Source organism: Triplophysa rosa, linkage group LG4, assembly GCF_024868665.1.
Source record: "Triplophysa rosa linkage group LG4, Trosa_1v2, whole genome shotgun sequence".
Classification (NCBI taxonomy): Eukaryota; Metazoa; Chordata; class Actinopteri; order Cypriniformes; family Nemacheilidae; genus Triplophysa; species Triplophysa rosa.
The window spans coordinates 24,204,345-24,222,803 of NC_079893.1; the positions used below are offsets into that span (position 1 = coordinate 24,204,345).

The following is an 18,459-nucleotide window of genomic DNA, read 5'->3' on the forward strand; positions in this document are numbered from 1 at the left end:
AAAGTTATTTCTTTCAACAGGCAGAAGATGAGGAACACAGGGAGAAGCGAAGCCGCTCCTCAGAGGTAAGGTTGAATACAAAACTGCACAAAATCTCTTAATTTTAAATTTTATTTAATTCATTTATCCTAATGGTAATATTCAAAGCCGTGCAAATTGTTAAAAGCTTTATAGAGGTATATTGTGAATATGTGTGCTCATGTGAAATTGTTTGAATGACTGTTAAATGGCATTCTCTATATGTGCTATCTTTGGTATTACTACAGAACTATGGAGGATTTGGAGGCTACTACAACCCAGTCCAATATCAGCGTCCCTATCCAAATCCATACCCTTACATGCCTTACATTCCCCGGCCACCCCAGAACAACAATGCCCTCCTCAGCCTTTTGGCATATCTACTAGCACAACTGGCAGGTTCCACTGCCCCGGCACCTGCCCCTGCCCCGGCTCCTGCCCCATAGTGGTAGATGAGTCACCAGCTGATACTGAGGATGTGTCCAGTTGCATTCATATTCTTGGAATATTGTAATATTTGACTTGATACTCCTTTTCTTGGTGTCTTACAAAATAAATATTGAACCATTGAATCAAATATTTGTGTTCCTGTGATGCTTTCTCTGAGTGTGTAGTGTAACCAACTGAAACATGTATACAAGTATTACATTTACATTTATGCATTTGGCAGATGCTTTTATCCAAAGCGACTTACATTGCTTTATCCAATACATAGGCATGTGCAATCCCTGGGATCGAACCCACAACCTTGCGTTGTTAACGCAATGCTCCTACCACTGAGCTAAAGGGAAATTAGCTTTTTAGGTAACAACTGCAATAGCTTGTCTTTTGCTCAACATATCCTTCAGCCATTCAGTTAGCCTACAATCACACATCCCCACATTTTATTAGTGTTCTTAGTGCACATGTTTTGTGTACTATAAATTCAAAAAATCATCATGGCCACTTTCACATGCTACTCTTATGTTTGATTCCAAGAATCAAACAAGAATTACTAAAACTAAGAAATGTTCTTTGCCGCATGTGGCTAAACAAACAGATAAAATACACTGTGTGTAAAACTTTGCTGTAATTTTGGAGCAGGATTGCTAGTAAATTACAATAGATTTAATTTACAATTTTGTTTTAAACATAAACTTACCTATCTAGTTCTTATATTTTCTTTCATCAAACAAGACTAAATATCTTGGGTCACTTTTCTCGCCATGTAAATGTATCAGAATTTAAGAAGTTTTAAATAGTTTTACTAGAAAACAAGACAATTAGGAAGAACATCATTTTTTGCAGTGTTGGTGTGCTAATGCCAGTAATAAGTCCAGTGCTCATTTTGAAGTGTTTTCATTTTGATTAAAGTAAGTTTAACTTAAATTGGAAACAGTACTAGTAAAGTAGTATTAGGTAATTAAATCTACAGTAAGTTACTGGCAAACCTGCTGCAAAACTACAGCAAAGTTTTACAGTGATATCACCGTAAGCAGACCAGTTACCACATGCTATTATTTTGATAACAGTTTAAATATTGTTGCAAAAGACCAAGACTATGAACCAGACCTCAAATTATTCACACTTTCTGTTTTGCAAAGATTAAGCCATGCAGACGTGTGCTACCTTGGTATAAGAGTCTCGCAATAAAAACAGAACTATACGAGATCAGTAAATCCTCTGAAGCAATGTATCCAGGAAGGAAGTCAAGATTTCTAAAAACAGATTACAATTGCATAAACCGACAGACAGACTTAAAACCTTGGGGATTAAGACATGACTAAACATTGTTATGCCTCCTATAATGAGGTTTGTCTACATGATGCGTGTGATCAACTTTTTGATCAGTCCATCTGAATGCTTAAGCAGGACAGACATCTCAGTGTGTTTCTTCAGAACTTCAAGAAGACTCAATGGCTAGCAAGACAGTAAGCCTTTATTTTCCAATCCTTTATAGATTTGACACCTAATGCATTTAATTAGTTTTGTAGAAAATATATATTTGGTACTGTATTTATTTTTGATATTTTATATCGAATGGACATTTTTGAGGGAAGAGCCACCAACAAAAGCATAGAAAATACTTTTTCAATACTGTGTCTTCTTGGATTTGATTTACAGTAATCTTTCAATGTGGCTTTTTTGTGCAGTTTACTATACTTTTTAGTGAATTTTCAATTTGAATTTGTCTTCAAGCTCTCTCTACTGCTCATGAGTGACCCTGTGTGGTTAATTATGGCACTTGCATGGAGAACTGAACTTGTTGGTTAAAAATAAACTTCACTATGATTTCAGCCAAGATGAGTTGTTGTTCCTTTCTGTTTCCAAAATAAAGGTAAAAACATGTGCCATCCCAAAATGAACAGTCTCGTATTACTGACCACACTGTGTCTAATGACCACCGGTACTGTAAGTGACTTTAGTTTTCATAAAAAATAATTAAACCATTTTATTTATTGCATTCATTTCATAACGTTATGAAATCATAACTTTGTTAAAATGATTTCCAGCTTTGCGGCCGTCGTCATCTTTGGAGCTCCTCTGGCAGTGATGAGGTACTCCAGTCATTTTAAAACTTACTGATGTCATTTTATGTCATTTCTAAATCTGAATCTGAACATTTCACACTGGAATTTTATTGCAATGTGACTGTTTAAAATTCTTGCACTACAGAGGAACTATCCGTACCCCTTTCCTTCTGCTTATCCATACCTGCTGAGGCCGGCTCCACCTGGTCCTCAGTTCCCGCTATGGCCACTATTCATCGCCCTGCTGCCACGTCCTGCCCCAGCACCGGCACCAGCTCCAGCACCGGCGCCAGCATCCACACCCAGGCCCACTGTCAGAACAACCTCCCGCTGTGTAGATGCTGGATGTTGAATGCTTTTGAACACGATCAGTGGGCATTGATTGTTAGCCATGTATTGGTACCAAATTAGCAAACAGTTTCCCTTGCTGTGTGAACAAACAGCAATATTTAACATGTATGCTGATAAAATGATCAAATAAAACTATTATTGCATTTTGAAAATTCACAACATGTGATATTATGTCCGTTTTGTTCATTGTAACAGTCAAGTATTCAACCCTATTGTGGTATTACACACTACGGTGCAGATGACAACATAACATGAGGTGGGTATGTAATTTTGAGATTGTCTTGGGTGGGACAAGAACTCCTGAGTCACTACTTATTATAAGCAGCAGATGTCTATCTTCAAATGTGGCTTCAAATGTCTGACTTACTTCACCTTAGTGCGTAGAGGAAGTGTCATGACTAGGAGTCAGTCTATTTTTATTTCATTTTTAATGATCAAATGTGGTCAAATGTGCTTTACTTAACTTTGGAAAAATTTAATCAGTTAAAAGCAAGAATTTTAATCTCAAATAAATCTGGTGACAAGGGCCTGAAATAAATCAGAACTTTATTTAAGTCATACTAATGCTATATTGTGTCTGTTATCCCAATGACCATCACAATAACTTAAGAGTTTTTATAATCATATTTGATCAAGTGTTCCTTTATTAATTGAACTCAGCCCAATTAGACATCAATTTAACCAAAGAGCAAACTCATCTCAATGTCTTTTATTATCTGTGTATGTGTATCTGCAATGTTTTTCATAATGTATTTGGTTATTGTGTCAATAGATTTTTTTATGTCTTTGATTGGTTGCTTGCTTAATGAATACATATTTCCTCACATTAACTTCACGGTTTGGCTATTTGGACTCTTTTCTATTATGGGGTTTAAAAAGGCAAATCATATTTTGATATATACTGTATATTTTAGTTATTTAAGTAATCATCTGTGTTCATTCAACCGAAATGACTTTTCTTTAGAAACATTTCATGGATGCAATATACATTTATAAATATAAATATATATTTATAAAGTTTAAACATAATTTATAGCACTCTGCAACAAATAAAATCGATTAAAATTGAATAAATAAAAAAAAGAGACAAGTTAATAACATCAAACCTGATTTATTCTTGCGCGTCTCGTGACCAAACGCCATGACGCAAGAGCCAATGCGATTTCTGCAGTGCCATTTTTTTATGTTGAAGTTGATTAATTATTCAATTTTTATATTTGTTTATAATACAAGGTAATAATATCGTGAAAAACCATTTGAGCCTCATGGATACCTTAACCATACCTGTATATCCTCTTCGGAGTTTAAAAGTTTTGGTTCCGCATTTAATTACATGGAAAAACAGCTCAGGGATTCTCAATCTTCTTAGTGTTGCGCCGAAGAAACAAGCTCATTATGAAATCAGGGTAAGTGATTGCGGAGGTTAATTTTTTGGTTTAAACTATTTCTGAACATTAAATTTAACTGCTGACTTAAAGGCGCAGTTCTTGAAAATCAGCGGCCACTAGCGTTGTATTATAGTTTTGCAAAGAATCTCTGAGTCATGTGCTCACCCCTCCCTTTCGAAGTACGACGGTGGCCGCAACAGTAAAAAAAGATGTCGTGTACTGAGACAGCGGCTAGCAGTGATACGAGCAATGATGTTTCTTTACAAAGGTAAAGCAATATATTAACGTAATTAATCATTTAACATGTATTCTATTGCGAAAGTTACTGTTACAATTCTATAATTAGATATACTTCTTGCGTGCTATCTAGTACACGCTGAGAGTAGTGAAGTAACTAAAGTTAGCTAATCGTAAATAGCAACGCTGTTCAAAGCGTTTGATCTGACAGCGACATAGGCAGTTAGGTGTAAATTAGTAGACGTTTGTCTCCCCCTTTGTAAAGTCAGGAACAACCGGAGTACGTATCGCAGGGACGGAAAAACATTATTATTCGGAGGTTATATGGCCATTTGTATAAAATGCTAACGTTACCGTTTCAACAAAACAGTTGTTTGGTAAACATTGAAAAAGTGGAAACATTGAAAATGTTGAATTATCTTACCAGTCTAGCAGAAAACAGGCAACTTCGGCGTCGCCTTGAAAACATTTGTCTTTCAACAGTGCCTTCCATCTGGTAATAGATACACCGATGTTTATCCTGGATTTCTGCCGCCGTTTGTCTCTAATTCGTCTGGCAGCATCACGTTTGCGCTTCTTTGACGACGGAGATTCACGCTCTGTCGGCTCTTATGCACAATACGCATGGTCCTCCATTTTATCTAAAACAGAACAATCAGTTGCTTCAGCTAGACGACGACTACTCCTCCTCCTCTCCGTACTACGACTTACTACTTTGTGCGTCTTCAACTCAGTGATGACGCAAGCTGCGTCTAAAAAAACACACAAAGAAGACCAACATATACGAAACGCACTCTGTAGAGCTGTTTGTCCGTTAGAGCTTACTGTACAAAACATGGCTGCGCAACATAACAAATTCCATGTAGATAGGCCCGCTCCCTATGTAGATACAACTGGTTTATTCTAAGGTAATAAAAACATAACTTTTCATTACGTAAGGTTTTTATACACATCTAAAGACACAGTTTTGTATGTTATATTGCATTTCTGTTAATAGATCATACAAAACATCCCGCATTGTACCTTTAAAGTTAAAGTAAGCCCAACATTTTCATGCTGTCACACACAGCTTGCCATTTACACCACAGTCAGAGAAAAGCGCAGCATTGTTTATTGTCTGCGAAAACACCAAAGTTAAAATGTTTAACTGAGATCTTGTCCGAGGCTCATCATTCAAGTAAGTTACAGTAACATTATACTGAATATTGCCTTGCATGCTGTAGTTAGAGCATAAGCCCACAGTGCACACTCAACACTTGTCTTGTCTTCTCAGCACAAAAATCCATAGAGAAACTGTTAATTATTATATTCAAGCCTTTGATTGACTCTAACTAAGCAGATTCCTAAGAATAGATTTCCTAGAATAGTTTCCCTTGTTACTTTATCATATGGGGTCATATTGTGTTTCATCTTTCAACATTTCAAACAATACGCTGCCATTGAAGCATTTTGTATAGTTATAAAATGCATGTTATAATGGGAAAATAGAAGATCTCGAGGCACCAATGGGATTTCTCTGCTGCTACAATTGACCCTTCACCTGGAGTTTGATTGACACGCGTGCTGACCAATCATAACGCCCATATTATGCATCTCTCCCCACCCGTTGCTATTTGCCATTTTGTCCGACAATCAAACCACAGAGTTTAACCGGTGTGGTGCTGAAAATGACTCCTGCCACATTATGACTCCTCCAGTCCCTCCCCACTAACATTAGGTGTTAGGACTAGGTGTGGGAAAGGGGTTAGGATTAGCTAATCCCCCAGCAATTTCAATGAGGGGAGTCGTAATCTGGCGGGAAGTCAAAATTCGCCACAACACATAGACTGTCATATGATCCGCGCTTAAGGACTGCATCTCATCAACACTGCCAGAATTTTAACAGAGATAAAATTTGATCTTTATGGTCATAATCACAGTTTCACCCGTTGCCTAAATGTATCAGAAACCAATGGCGTTTTGTCGTTAACGGCAAGCACACTATATGCTACTATTACAGTAGTTTTATCATCTGTAGGCTATAGCTTCGATCTTTCTTTTGTTTACTTCATTCTAAGTCACTTTCACATCCTGAATTTATACTTCAAATACATATTGTAGACCATATTATTGTTTTGGGCTGAAAGTGCACGTCATTTTTTTCAAGAAAAGATTATTTCACGATAAATATTCTTTAGTGCAGTGGGTCTGCGGGCTTTGCGAAGGGTCAATTGACGATCTTTTATTTTATATACAGGAATAAAAGAGAGTTTCTCAGAGAAGCTTTCATTTTAGAAATATAGACCAGTACTTTTTAATCATCCTGTTTTTAGGTTTTAAACATACAAATGAATGTATGATTTTTTTCGAGTCCTAGCAGAGACAGGAGGCCTTTCTGTGTAGAGTTTGCATGAGAGTTAGTGAGTGAATGTGAATAAAATTGTTATTACGAAATACTGTGGACGTTACTTAATACCGGTTCTTGTCATGATTCATGAATATAGCCATAAAAGCTCTAAGAAAATAAAAAACAAAACCAAACCATTCTGTGTGCATAAAACCACTCCAAAACATCTCCCATTCTTTTTGGTTCAGTTTTCTTTACGCTTATACAGTTAACACCACTATGAGAAACAAACTTTTGAGATTTTTTGTGCTGTGTGGAGTCTCAAAGGTTTTGCTACTGTACGTAAACATACTGATATCAGCAGATCTCTCAACTGTTATCATTATAATAGTACTGTACCTGAAAGACAGGCAGACAGCGTCTGACTACAGGTCATTTTCTCAATAACAATCTTGCGCCGCCTGTGAGGTCATGATAAAGTCTAGCTAGAGAGGGATTGGCTATTCGCTAATCCTGAGACCAAATAAAAGCAAGAACTTTCTCTTGAAACGAAACTCCTATCCCACAGCCATCTTTACCTGCAGCCAAGGTAACTAACATGTTTCATTTACTGTACTATTCTGGTAACTTCCTACAGTATATTTTCCTTAAAATTCAAGAGAATCTTTTCGACCCCTTCAGAATTGTCTGTGTAAGTTCAGTGATCCCGTAAGCATGTGGACGTTTCTCCTGTGTCTTCTTCTGGCCGGTGCTGTATCCGCGGCACCAGTAAGTACACACTCTTTACTTTACATGAAACCCTTGTGAACGAATGTCTCTCAGGTTGTGTCTGGCTTGTCCACATGATGAAACTGATGCTTTTTTTGTGTGTTTGTGTTTAGCTTTCGCCGTTTTTCAATTTTCTCCCTCATTATGGCAACCCGGGACAGGTGGGGCCAACCGCACATGAACATTCTAGAAGGTTCTATACATACCTTACATGACATTCCCTGAAATCTTTAGCTTTAACCATAATCAACACACCCGGCTGTATGATGACAATAGCTCTGTAATTTGACATGCATGATGGCATGTTACTCCCTGACATGCGTTTATATAATTTATAGGTTTAACAGTCCTAAATAGCTAATTCTGGGCTTGCTATGGAACACGTATCGAACATACTAATTATGACCTATAACTTTGTTCTTTTTGGGACATCCAGTAAAAAACATTTTCTGTGATTTGAAGGGAACTAACGGTGTCTTCCCTGGCATGCCATCACAGCCTGGTATAAATGCTCCTATCAGCATGGAAATCGTAAGATATCTTTTGTTGCTATTTTTTAATACCTTAGATCTAACTAAGCAATATGTAAAATGTATATTTTTATTGGTCAAATAGATATTTCCTCAACGGTTCCCAAATAAGGCAGCAGGGGGAGCAGGTGGTACCCAGGTGAGCTTGCTTTCACCATCAAGCATGTCTAGTTGATCTACTGTAAGTTGCTGCAGTGTAAACTGTGGTGTGACTTTCTTTCTATTCTTAGACGTTCCCTACTCAAGCTTTCATCAAGTACTCTCTCCCGAAAGCCCCGGGCCGGAAGAGTGTTGAAATTGTGAGTGAATAGACAGAGAGGCCAATTTAAGCACCAATGCGGACTTTACAAGAGATGTTTAAGTATACGCTGTGTAGAATCAAGCCAGTACATTTCCAGTCTTTGCTTTTTAAATAGTCTCTGTTAATGTGTAATTACAAAAAATTACAGCGATAAACACCACTGCTTGTGCCCTGAAGCTAATGCAATTTTATAAATGGTGATTTTGCTTTTTTCTTCGCATTGAAGTTCTACCCTTATGACTTCTCTCAGCACCAGGTAATATTTCAGAAGGTTTTGATCCTTAGAGTTGTATTTTTTTATTGGACTGCTAGTTTAATTTATTTTTAATTTATTTAATTTCAGGATCTACCAAATGTTCCCCAGATTCCTCAATTTCCCAATGTAGGTGTTTCATTTAAAATGGCTACTTTCAATCTGAAACCGTCTTATTGAAAGAAACATGCTTCTGTTTATTTTTTATTACATTTACATTTGGCAGACACTTGGAAGCGACTTACATTGCATTGTACTATACATTTGTTTCTAAGTATGTGCAATCCCCTGGGATCAAACCCACGACCTTGGCATTGCTAGCACCACGCTCTAACCACTGAGCTACAGGAAAGCTATCATTATGTGTATATTTTTATTATGTTTTTTTATTTTTAAATGTATAGATCTTTCCCTTCGAGTACATACCACAAACAGCTGCTCAACAGCCACCCATGGTGAGACAGTTTTACTTTGTTGTGGTAAATGGTTTGACCATAAAGAACTAAACGCTGGCACTGTTCCAGAAATTTGATAGAAAATTGTAGGCAAGCCCTTCTATTGCTTTTTTTTACAAAGGTCCCCCCATTCCAGGATGGCGCACCGCAACCACATGATCCTCAGCAGCAACCCCAGCAGGAGCAACAGGCTCAGACAGGACAGGTGTGTGTGTGATTTCAAAGCCTCTGAATTCATGCACCTCTGTAACACAACCCTTCAGTAAAGCTCTGATTTGACAACATAATTATTCCTTCAGTGCCACATATAGCCGGGACGTGTTTAACCAAAATGATAACTTGTGGGCCTTGTCAGCACATTCAGTACAGATTTTTTATGCCACACACAAATGCTCTAAACTCAACAGTTTGCTTGAACTCATTACAAGTGCTTGTTGTGTTTGCAGGTGCAGCCATGAAGATCGGTGAGATACTGATTTGGTGGATCTGAATTTTATTTATTTGTCATAATTTTGAACTGCCATAAAGTTTTGATATGTTTTTTAAAATGTTTGAACATTTTCAGCATCACACATTCATTTGTTAACACATGATTACTTTTGCCCACAGTCTTGGAGAGAAAAGACATCAAACCACAGGATTCTGGAGCTGTTTTTGTCTAATGCTAATTCAATTTAGTATGTACTATTTCTGTAGAAATAATTTAAAATGAGCTGCTTTTTAACATCAACAATTTATAAGAAATGAACAATTACGAAGAACCTTTTATAACCATGACCGTTCTGTAACCCCGTAAGTTATGTAAAATGTGTTTTATTGTCAGATTTTGTGAAAGACCATATCTGAAACATCATAACTGAAATGTTAACTCTAAATATTTCATGTAGGCCTAGAGTAAGTAATAAAGTTGATTTAACAATAAACGAAAACTGCAATTTCTGTGTTTTTTATGTTCTAGTGGAGTGTGTAACAAAGTGACGATATACAAAAAAATAAAAAAGTAAAACTATACAAATGTATATAAGATAAATAAAACTAAACATAATTAGCTGCACATAATGTATTGGTCACAAAACCAGAAGTTTCTTCACACACAATGTACAGTTTAGCTGTATTTAGTCGGCTTATAAAAAAAACACCTTCACAGATGCTTATCGAGTCAACCACAGACTCTCGTCGGTCAAGATTGAACCTGCTGCTGTAAAACAAGCATCTCACAGCCTGATTATAGTGTTAATGAAATTATTGTTGTCAGATTTAGAAGAGAAGTGCCACATTTATTATGGCAGAATTGATCAACACAGAAAAGAAATAAGCAAACAATTAAGTAAAATATAAACATTTGCACACTTCCCTCACCCATTTTCCCCTTAAGCAATTTGGAAGTAAGTAATAAAGTAGAGTCATTATAGTAACACAATATGGTCAGGATCACTTTGAGGACCTGATCACCCTATTAGGGTGTTTTGTCTTCCTTATAAATCCACTTTTTGATTTCACAACTCTCTAGGTACTTGTGAATATTATTAAGTATATTAAGTATAAAAAGCAGATATCAGCTAACAACAGCCTCAAGAACCACACTACACTGACAGAAACGACTACTTAATTTGTGTCAAGCTTTTGCACACAAGTAAAATTACTTTAGAAAAAACAAAGTGTGCAAAAACGTGAAGTAAATCCTATTAGTTGTTTTATCAGTGTAAGCATCCAATGAAATTGAACTTTTAGGAAATTGTCATGGTTCTGTCACACCTTGTCTTGCTTTTCTTGACCTAGTGGCAGAATCATGACAGAGCCTCATGTTTTGTGTGGGGAGAGACATATTATTGTTGTCTTGACATAATATGCCCTCTCTCCGGTCGTCTATGGCCCGCCCCTCTCGTTCCCTCGTTTAGCTTTCCATCAGTGTTTCATTCCCGACACCTGTCCCTTGTTAATTATCCTTTGTTAGTCTCCCTATATTATGCCCTTGTGTCTCTTGTCCTGTGGTTGTCCGTACTGCTTGTTCGTCTTGCTAACTGTGGATCTGCCTTGTTCCCAGTATTAGATATTCTTGCCTTGTTCGCAGTCTTGCCGTGTCAGTTATTCGTGGCCTTATATGCACCCTTCCTTTTGGATTACCCTTCGTGTTGGACTGCCTTGTCCGTTTTTGTTATCTTGTATGCACTCGGCGTTGTGTCGCATTTGCTTATCTAGTCTAGTCCTTGTTATATTATCGTAGTCTTATTATTTTGTACCCTTGTTTTATCCCCCTCTTGGGAAGTGTTTATTTTTCAGTTTTGTATTTTAGTCTTGTGTTTTACCCCATCGTGGGTGTTTTTGTTCTGTCCCCTGTGTAATAAAAAGTATGGTCTTCGTACCACCGCTGCCTTGCAATTGGATTCTTCCCCACCTCATTCCTGACAGGAAATATGCGTCTCATTTTTTGAGGAATGACTGAAGCAGACCCAGAGTCTTATGTTTTTGCCTCATTTACTCTGTACTCAGCAAGATATAAACATCTATCTTACTATTCATGTAATGACAGACACCCTGGACCTGACTGCACATAATGACTGAAGTTTTCCTTAAGCATGGCATATCAGTCATTGTAACGCTTCAAACCACACAGAGAGGAAAAAATGGAGATGGCAGTTATTATAAAGAAGCAGTGTTATCACAACAATGAGACAAAAGATTTATAACAGTATCAGCAAGTCTACAAATAAGAGTTCAGTAGAATGTGAGGTTCCAGCTTTGAATTCATTGTGAACGTTTATTTTATTCAGACTGATTAAATTGGAAAGGACCTGTCCACTGTCATGTATGGCCCTTAGAAATGCTTTAACGGAAATAAGTCGAATCAAGCGTAGCCCTGACCGATTTTCTTCCTTGAGAGAAAGTGCCCTTTTTACTGTGGACTTCTCTTTTTTTTTTTTTTACAAATGAATAAACAGTATGTGTGTGCGAGCGTGTGTTTCTGTTTGTGCACAGCTTTCCCTGTCAAACAAATACAAAATATCAGTTCAGGTCGGGAAATCTTGAGAGTTCCCATGCCTTTCTCCCACCCACGTCTCCACGCAGGCGCGCAACCGAGCATAGCGCTCACGCGCGCAGCACAGCTGTGTAGAACAATGTTTGGCACACCAGGCAGCTGCAGAAGCGAAGCCCTCAATCTCCTTTCTAGTAGCATTTGTCTTGGTGTGGAGGCGAGTGGTGATGAACAGACTAGCTACCCTTGCTTCGAATTCACAGCTAATTATCCAAAAGACAAATATTGTTTTGCTAACATCCAATGAGGTAGCTAAAGTTTAGCTAAGGCAGTATATCATTGGCATACATGCTAACTTGATGGAGAAACGACAGCTGAACACAGTCAAATTAATAACGTCATCAGAGTCGCCTCATTGATATGTAAACCAGGCATTAAGTCATTAAAATGTGCTAACTTGCAAACATTTGTCAGGCAATGAAGATGAATAGGATAAACAAAATAACTAAAGCATATCACCAGTGATTAGTTAATATGATTTACATCAGTCTTTTCCCTTGAAATGTTATGTTTAAATATGCAGATATACTGTATATACAGCTTGTTTTGGTTAATTTAGAAGAAATCTACAGAAGCAAACAGATGAGGGTATAGAAGGCTTAAAGCAAACACCTTAATGGGTATTTTGTAAATGTCCTTTCCACTAGAGCAAAAGAAGACATGAAAGCAGAATAGACCAACATCTCAAAATTAAACAGTACATTAAGTGGCCTTCCTTAAACATAAACTTGATAAGTTTGATGTCAGACTCCTCATCTAATAACTATCCATTTTATATATTGTTTATGCTGATAGATCTAAACAGCCCTCCCTCAAATGTGAAACAAATTTCTTGTCACCATCAATGTGTGTGTGTGTTCATGTTTGTATATCCCGGTGGGGACCTAAACCTGAACGCACACCAACACATGGGGACTCGTGTCACCGTGGGGACCAAAATTGAGGTTCCCATGGGCAAAAACGCTAATAAATTGTACAGAACAATATTTTTTAAAAATCTAAAAATGCAAAAAGTATTCTATGATCTTTAGGTTTAGGGATCGGGTTAGGGATAGAATATACAGTTTGTACAGTATAAAGAACATTATGCCTATGGACTGTCCCCACGGAGATAGTAAACCAGACATGTGTGTGTGTGTGTGTGTGTGTGTGTGTGTGCGTGCGTGTGCGTGTGCATGTGTGCGTGTGTTGTTTGTGTGCGTGCATGGTACAGTTAGTGTAATTATAACAACAACAATAATGATAATAATAATAGTTAAGCTGCTGTATTTTTGTATTTTGTCAATCATTTTTTGCAGTGTGTTTTAATTATTTTTGCAGGTTTTTGTCCTGTAAAATAACAAATTTGCACTAACTGTCTTTTTCAGTTTAGTGTGAATGTCATTGTTGGTGCCCCGATAACACCAAAATAATTAAAACAGTTCATTGGCTTGTGCAAAATAAACAAATTAGTAGTGAAAATATGTCATTTTCCTTTGTGCGGTCATTTATTCAAAATATATACTTGAAATTTTAGCATAGAAAACATACACATTGTGACTTGGTTTCATTTGTTGTTGCCTGATCTTGTGATAAAATGAGTGAATTCTAGAGAAGACCATGCTCTCTATGTGAACAACGAAACAACATGAGACAATTGGGTGAGTGTGAGGGATTTAAAAAAAAGTTGTTTTAATATATTTAACATTTTGTTTAGAAAAAAATTAAAACAAATATGAAAAATGCCCTTTTTTACACTTGAGCCCATGTCCCTCAAAATGTCTGTGCATGTCCCTGACAGGCGGAGAGTTTGCCCAGAACCGTTTCATTCTGCCAACCTTAAATATTGCTATTGTTTAAATATTTGACGAAAGTGGTCCTGACAGAAATGTATCAACAGTACCTAAAGCATCAGAAAACCACAGACAGGTCAATTTTGTCTAGACATCATTTCATTTTCCCTGTTTCTTTTTTGTACACCACGCAACATTTTACAGGGTATAATTATACATAATAGGTCATTAACAGTTGTAATTCCAAACCTATTTTTAAGCATGTTTCAAAGGCAAAAATAGATTTCACTTTTTCCCGGGACCTGATTGGTCCGTTTCAAGAGCTGGTAAATATATATTGCAGACTTTGCCCGTAGTTATGCATTCCACTTCAAAATCCAAGAAGTCAACAAGTTGTCCTTGTGAATTCCAATCAAGGTAAGATCTTCATAATTTCTAACTTTTGTTATTTTAGGTTTACTTGTTGTTTAAAAGTACTTTTATTGTCTAAATCTAACCAAATCTAGTGTTTTTATTAAGACATAAAGTTTTGGCTGGTTTAAGGTGTACTGCATACTTTAAAAACAAGTCAACACAATTCTCCTTTAAGTATCTTGTTTTAAGAATGCATTGATATTTTACTGAAAAACAAGACAAAAATGTTTTAATAAGAAAAACATGCTGTGTTTATGATCCTCCTTACATAAGTTTTTTTTTAATGTGTGATGTGCATCTTTATCTGTGTCAGATGACCAGTATGAAGATCTTTGTGTTCCTGATGTGTGTGTTTGGCTCCTCACTCGCTGCCCCTGTAAGAACTTCTTTTATTTCAGTTCATTCAGCATAACACAGACTTACCTTGAAGACTTCTTTCAAATACATTTTTCTCTTGCTTTGCATGTTTTAGGCCCTTGACAGTGGCAGCAATGAGGTAAGACTTGTGTAAAATAATCAAAATGGATTCTAATGTCTAGCTCGATGTGTTGTGCTGTAATCTGATTATTGTGCCTTCCTTCCTGCAGCAGGCAGCTGATAATAATGCTAACACTGCTTTACATTTGATGGAGCTCTACAGAATGATAGGAAAACTGCAGCAACAGGTGAGTAACTTCAGTATTGCTAGAGATAAAGGCAAACTGTGTATAGATGCATGAAAACAACTTGGAGGTAATAATGCTTTTTCTCACACAGGCTGCACCAGCTGATGTAAATATGTTCATTATATCACATCACATATTATATAACATTAAATATTTTTGGATAAATGTTGGTCACTGACTTCTTTCTTTTTTTATACAGGTACAGTCTCAACTTGTACCTCAAGCACAGCAGGTTAGTAACATGCTCTCAATGGACATTGATTATTCAACACAGTTCATACAAGTTGTCATTCATAAATTTTTTTCTACATTTTCTTCATTTCTATTACTTTTAAACACAGTAACAGAGTAACTCACAGTTAACCTGGCTTTTCTATGTTCTATGACCCTTTCACACATTATTGTGAGACCCACTGCATTGAACTCTATGGCGCAACCGTGCAATGCCATGTTTTGGACACCAGTTCTGCAGCATGGGATGGTGATATGAGTTCTTAAAGGGATGGTTCACCTTCAAAATGAAAATTCTGTCATTATTTACATGCCCTCTTGTCATTTTAAACCTGTATGACTTTCTTCAACAAAACACAAAATAAGATATTTTAAAAAATGTCGGTAACAGAAAACTGTTGGTCCCCATTGACTTGCATTGGTTTTGTGTCCATACAATAGAAGTCGATGGGGACTAACGGTTTTTGGTTGCCAACATTTTATCATCACACAGGTTTAAAAAGACAACAGGGTGAGTAAATCATGACAGAATTTTCTGGTGGTAAACATGGGTATGCTGACACACTATCAAGTAGCTAGCCTAGCACAAACCAGTAAAAACTCAAGAACTTTCAGCAGGGGTATTAAAACAATCAATTATTTCTTGTCTTAACTTATATATTATTGTCGTTTTTGTGTATGCAATGCTTATTGTAGTTTGCGACTTTATTTTGTGCTGAGGATGTCAGCTTTAATTTAGATGAGAACATTTCTTTCAGGAGTTCAATCCGGCACTGCTGGCACCCAGAGGAGATGGATCAGATGAGGAAAACACAGTAAGTTATTCAGTCATTTCAGTTTAAAGATGCAGGTTTTACTAAAAATGATTAATTGTATTTTTTATGTTTAACATAATGTACTTTCACACTGTAGTCCAGGGATAGGCACCGTCTGTTCTGGAGAGGCAGGTTCCTGCAGATTTTAGCTCCAGTACTAATCAACACGCGTCAAAAATCTAACCAAAGTCTTTAAGATTACTTGAAAATGAAGCTAAAATCTGCAGACACCCTAGACATATCAGCACAATGGAGTGGCTCAGAGATGATGAATTTTTGTAGGCTAACACGGAAGTAAGTGCCGCGCTGGTTCTCTCGACCGAAAGCCTATGCATTTTTCCCATAGACTTTTGGAAGATCGCAAAAAATAATATCTGTGATTAACAAATGTTCATGATGTTTACACATATTGTCTATCAAGATAATCTTTACAGATTAACACAATATTTGCTACTTTTGAAGCCTAAATACAATCGCCAGAAGTAAAAAGCTAACATGATGCTATAAACAGACTACACTATGGTCGCTTGTTATCAACGTCACCACCACCAAGCCCCCGACAACTTTGTTAAACTTTATTAAAAAAACGTGTTCCCTTGCAAGTAATCACTCCATGAACTGAATCCCCAACAATGATTTTAGACATTTGTGCCCATGTTGCATTATTTGTGAGATTAATATGCGCGATGACGTCTAACGTCCCCGCCAAAGGAAGTAGTCGCTTTTAGCAACTTGTTAGCAACCGCCATTTTAAAGACACAATAAAGGTTTAAAAAAATCACAAGCGGGTTATAACTGGTGTGTTTTATGTCATAGATTAAAACGTGAAAATATTTAGAGGTTTTGTTAGCCACAGACCTTATTTCAGGCGATTTGCCAAAAACCTATTAAAAAAACCCATAGACTTTGGGGCGATGGAACCGGACGTCTTAAAATGGTAATTCGCTTCCAGGGTTTGCATACAAAAATACGTCATCTCTGCGGAACTCAATAATCATACCCATTATATTCTGCATTTGGTTAAGGTCACATGACCATCAGTAACCATCCTATTATTGGACACTTTCACTTACAGAATAAATAGGTCATGACTAAATCAAAATTTTACAATGGCATCAATAATTGAAAATGATTGCTTTTGCATGATGATGTCATCATGCTGCTAGTTCAAACATTATTATAATAACTGGGTTCTCTATCGACTTTCTCTTTTAATTTCTGCCAGCCATTTAATGGGTTTAACCCTACACATGGCTTCCAGCACGCACAGCCGTCTGCTCCACTGAACTCTGATGAGGCGGAAGCAGCAGAAGAGGCTGAAGCAGTGGAGGAAGCAGAAGCTGTAGCTGAGCCCACTGAAGCTGCCCCAGCTGTCGAAGCCGGTACCGCGAATGACATCCTGCCCGTTGCCGTGGATGTTACCGCTGCCGCCGCTGACCCAGCTCCCGAAGTCACTGCTGCTCCTGTTGCCGTTGAGCCATCTGCGGTACCCCAGGAACCTTTGGTCGCCGTAGAAACCGACACCACTGCGGTGGGGCCTGATGTTGCCATTGGTGCAGAACAAGTGGTGGCGGCTGAAGCTCCTGATACAGTTCTGCCTGTGCAGTAAGGGATGTGATCACAAGCCCCGCCCCTAAGATCCTAGCCAATCAGTCACACTGGTGATGTTAAGATCACACCTTTGTGGTCACGTTATAGAACAGGGACTGGGTTAGATCGAGCCTGCTGGAACAAAATACGGCACATTCCCATTGTGTTGTGTGCGAAATTGTTGCCTGGCAGGTGTTTTTTTTGTAATGACCTCATTGTAAGAATTGAGCCAGCACAGTTTTACATGTTTCATGTTGTTCTTTGTAATTTCGAAGTATTATTTTAATAAAATGTTTTGTGTGTTGCTGCAGCTAAATGTGTCTTCAGTCAATGCATTGGGGAAAAAATTAAATGTGTATGAAAACAAAAATGTAATTTTGTATACTAACGAAAACAATGACTGTAAGCGTATTGTGTGATTTTGGCAAAGCACCATGCAATACAAAACAAGTGCAAACCCAAAATCAAACAAACAAAAACCAACACTGAACAAAATATCATACATCCTTATTTTGCATGTTGGCTTTTAATCAAGTTGTGGTTGGCTGTGAAAGCTTTAAGTCTGGCTGGTTTGTTTTAATAGGATAAAGCAAATCTGTGCAAATGTGCTGACAGGGCTGATGTCTGCTAATGTCTACTCTCTAGCTTTACAATGTAGCAAACACATGCACACAAAGGACACCGATGTGATGTTTAGACAAAAGTAAAACTACAATGAAATTATACATAAACAAATGTAGCCTGTCAGATATTCCTTCTGTTTGAGGCACTCTGGGTAATCTATTTAAACATCAAACTAAA

At 37.3% G+C, this 18,459-nt stretch overlaps 2 protein-coding genes across 2 annotated transcripts; both read left to right on the forward strand.

Moving 5' to 3' along the window:
• Positions 1–1,787: 1,787 nt before the first annotated feature.
• On the forward strand, positions 1,788–2,938 carry si:dkey-22i16.7 (keratinocyte proline-rich protein). The gene is made up of 4 exons (XM_057331147.1): positions 1,788–1,928; positions 2,336–2,409; positions 2,511–2,555; positions 2,674–2,938. The coding sequence occupies exons 2-4, from the start codon at positions 2,344–2,346 to the stop codon at positions 2,878–2,880; spliced, it is 318 nt and encodes a 105-aa protein (XP_057187130.1). The 5' UTR covers positions 1,788–1,928; positions 2,336–2,343; the 3' UTR covers positions 2,881–2,938.
• An 11,386-nt stretch (positions 2,939–14,324) lies between these two features.
• enam (enamelin) lies at positions 14,325–17,820 on the forward strand. Its single transcript, XM_057331145.1, has 8 exons — positions 14,325–14,360; positions 14,671–14,733; positions 14,830–14,853; positions 14,945–15,022; positions 15,114–15,128; positions 15,222–15,254; positions 16,012–16,068; positions 17,294–17,820. The coding sequence occupies exons 2-8, from the start codon at positions 14,671–14,673 to the stop codon at positions 17,675–17,677; spliced, it is 654 nt and encodes a 217-aa protein (XP_057187128.1). The 5' UTR covers positions 14,325–14,360; the 3' UTR covers positions 17,678–17,820.
• Positions 17,821–18,459: the final 639 nt, after the last annotated feature.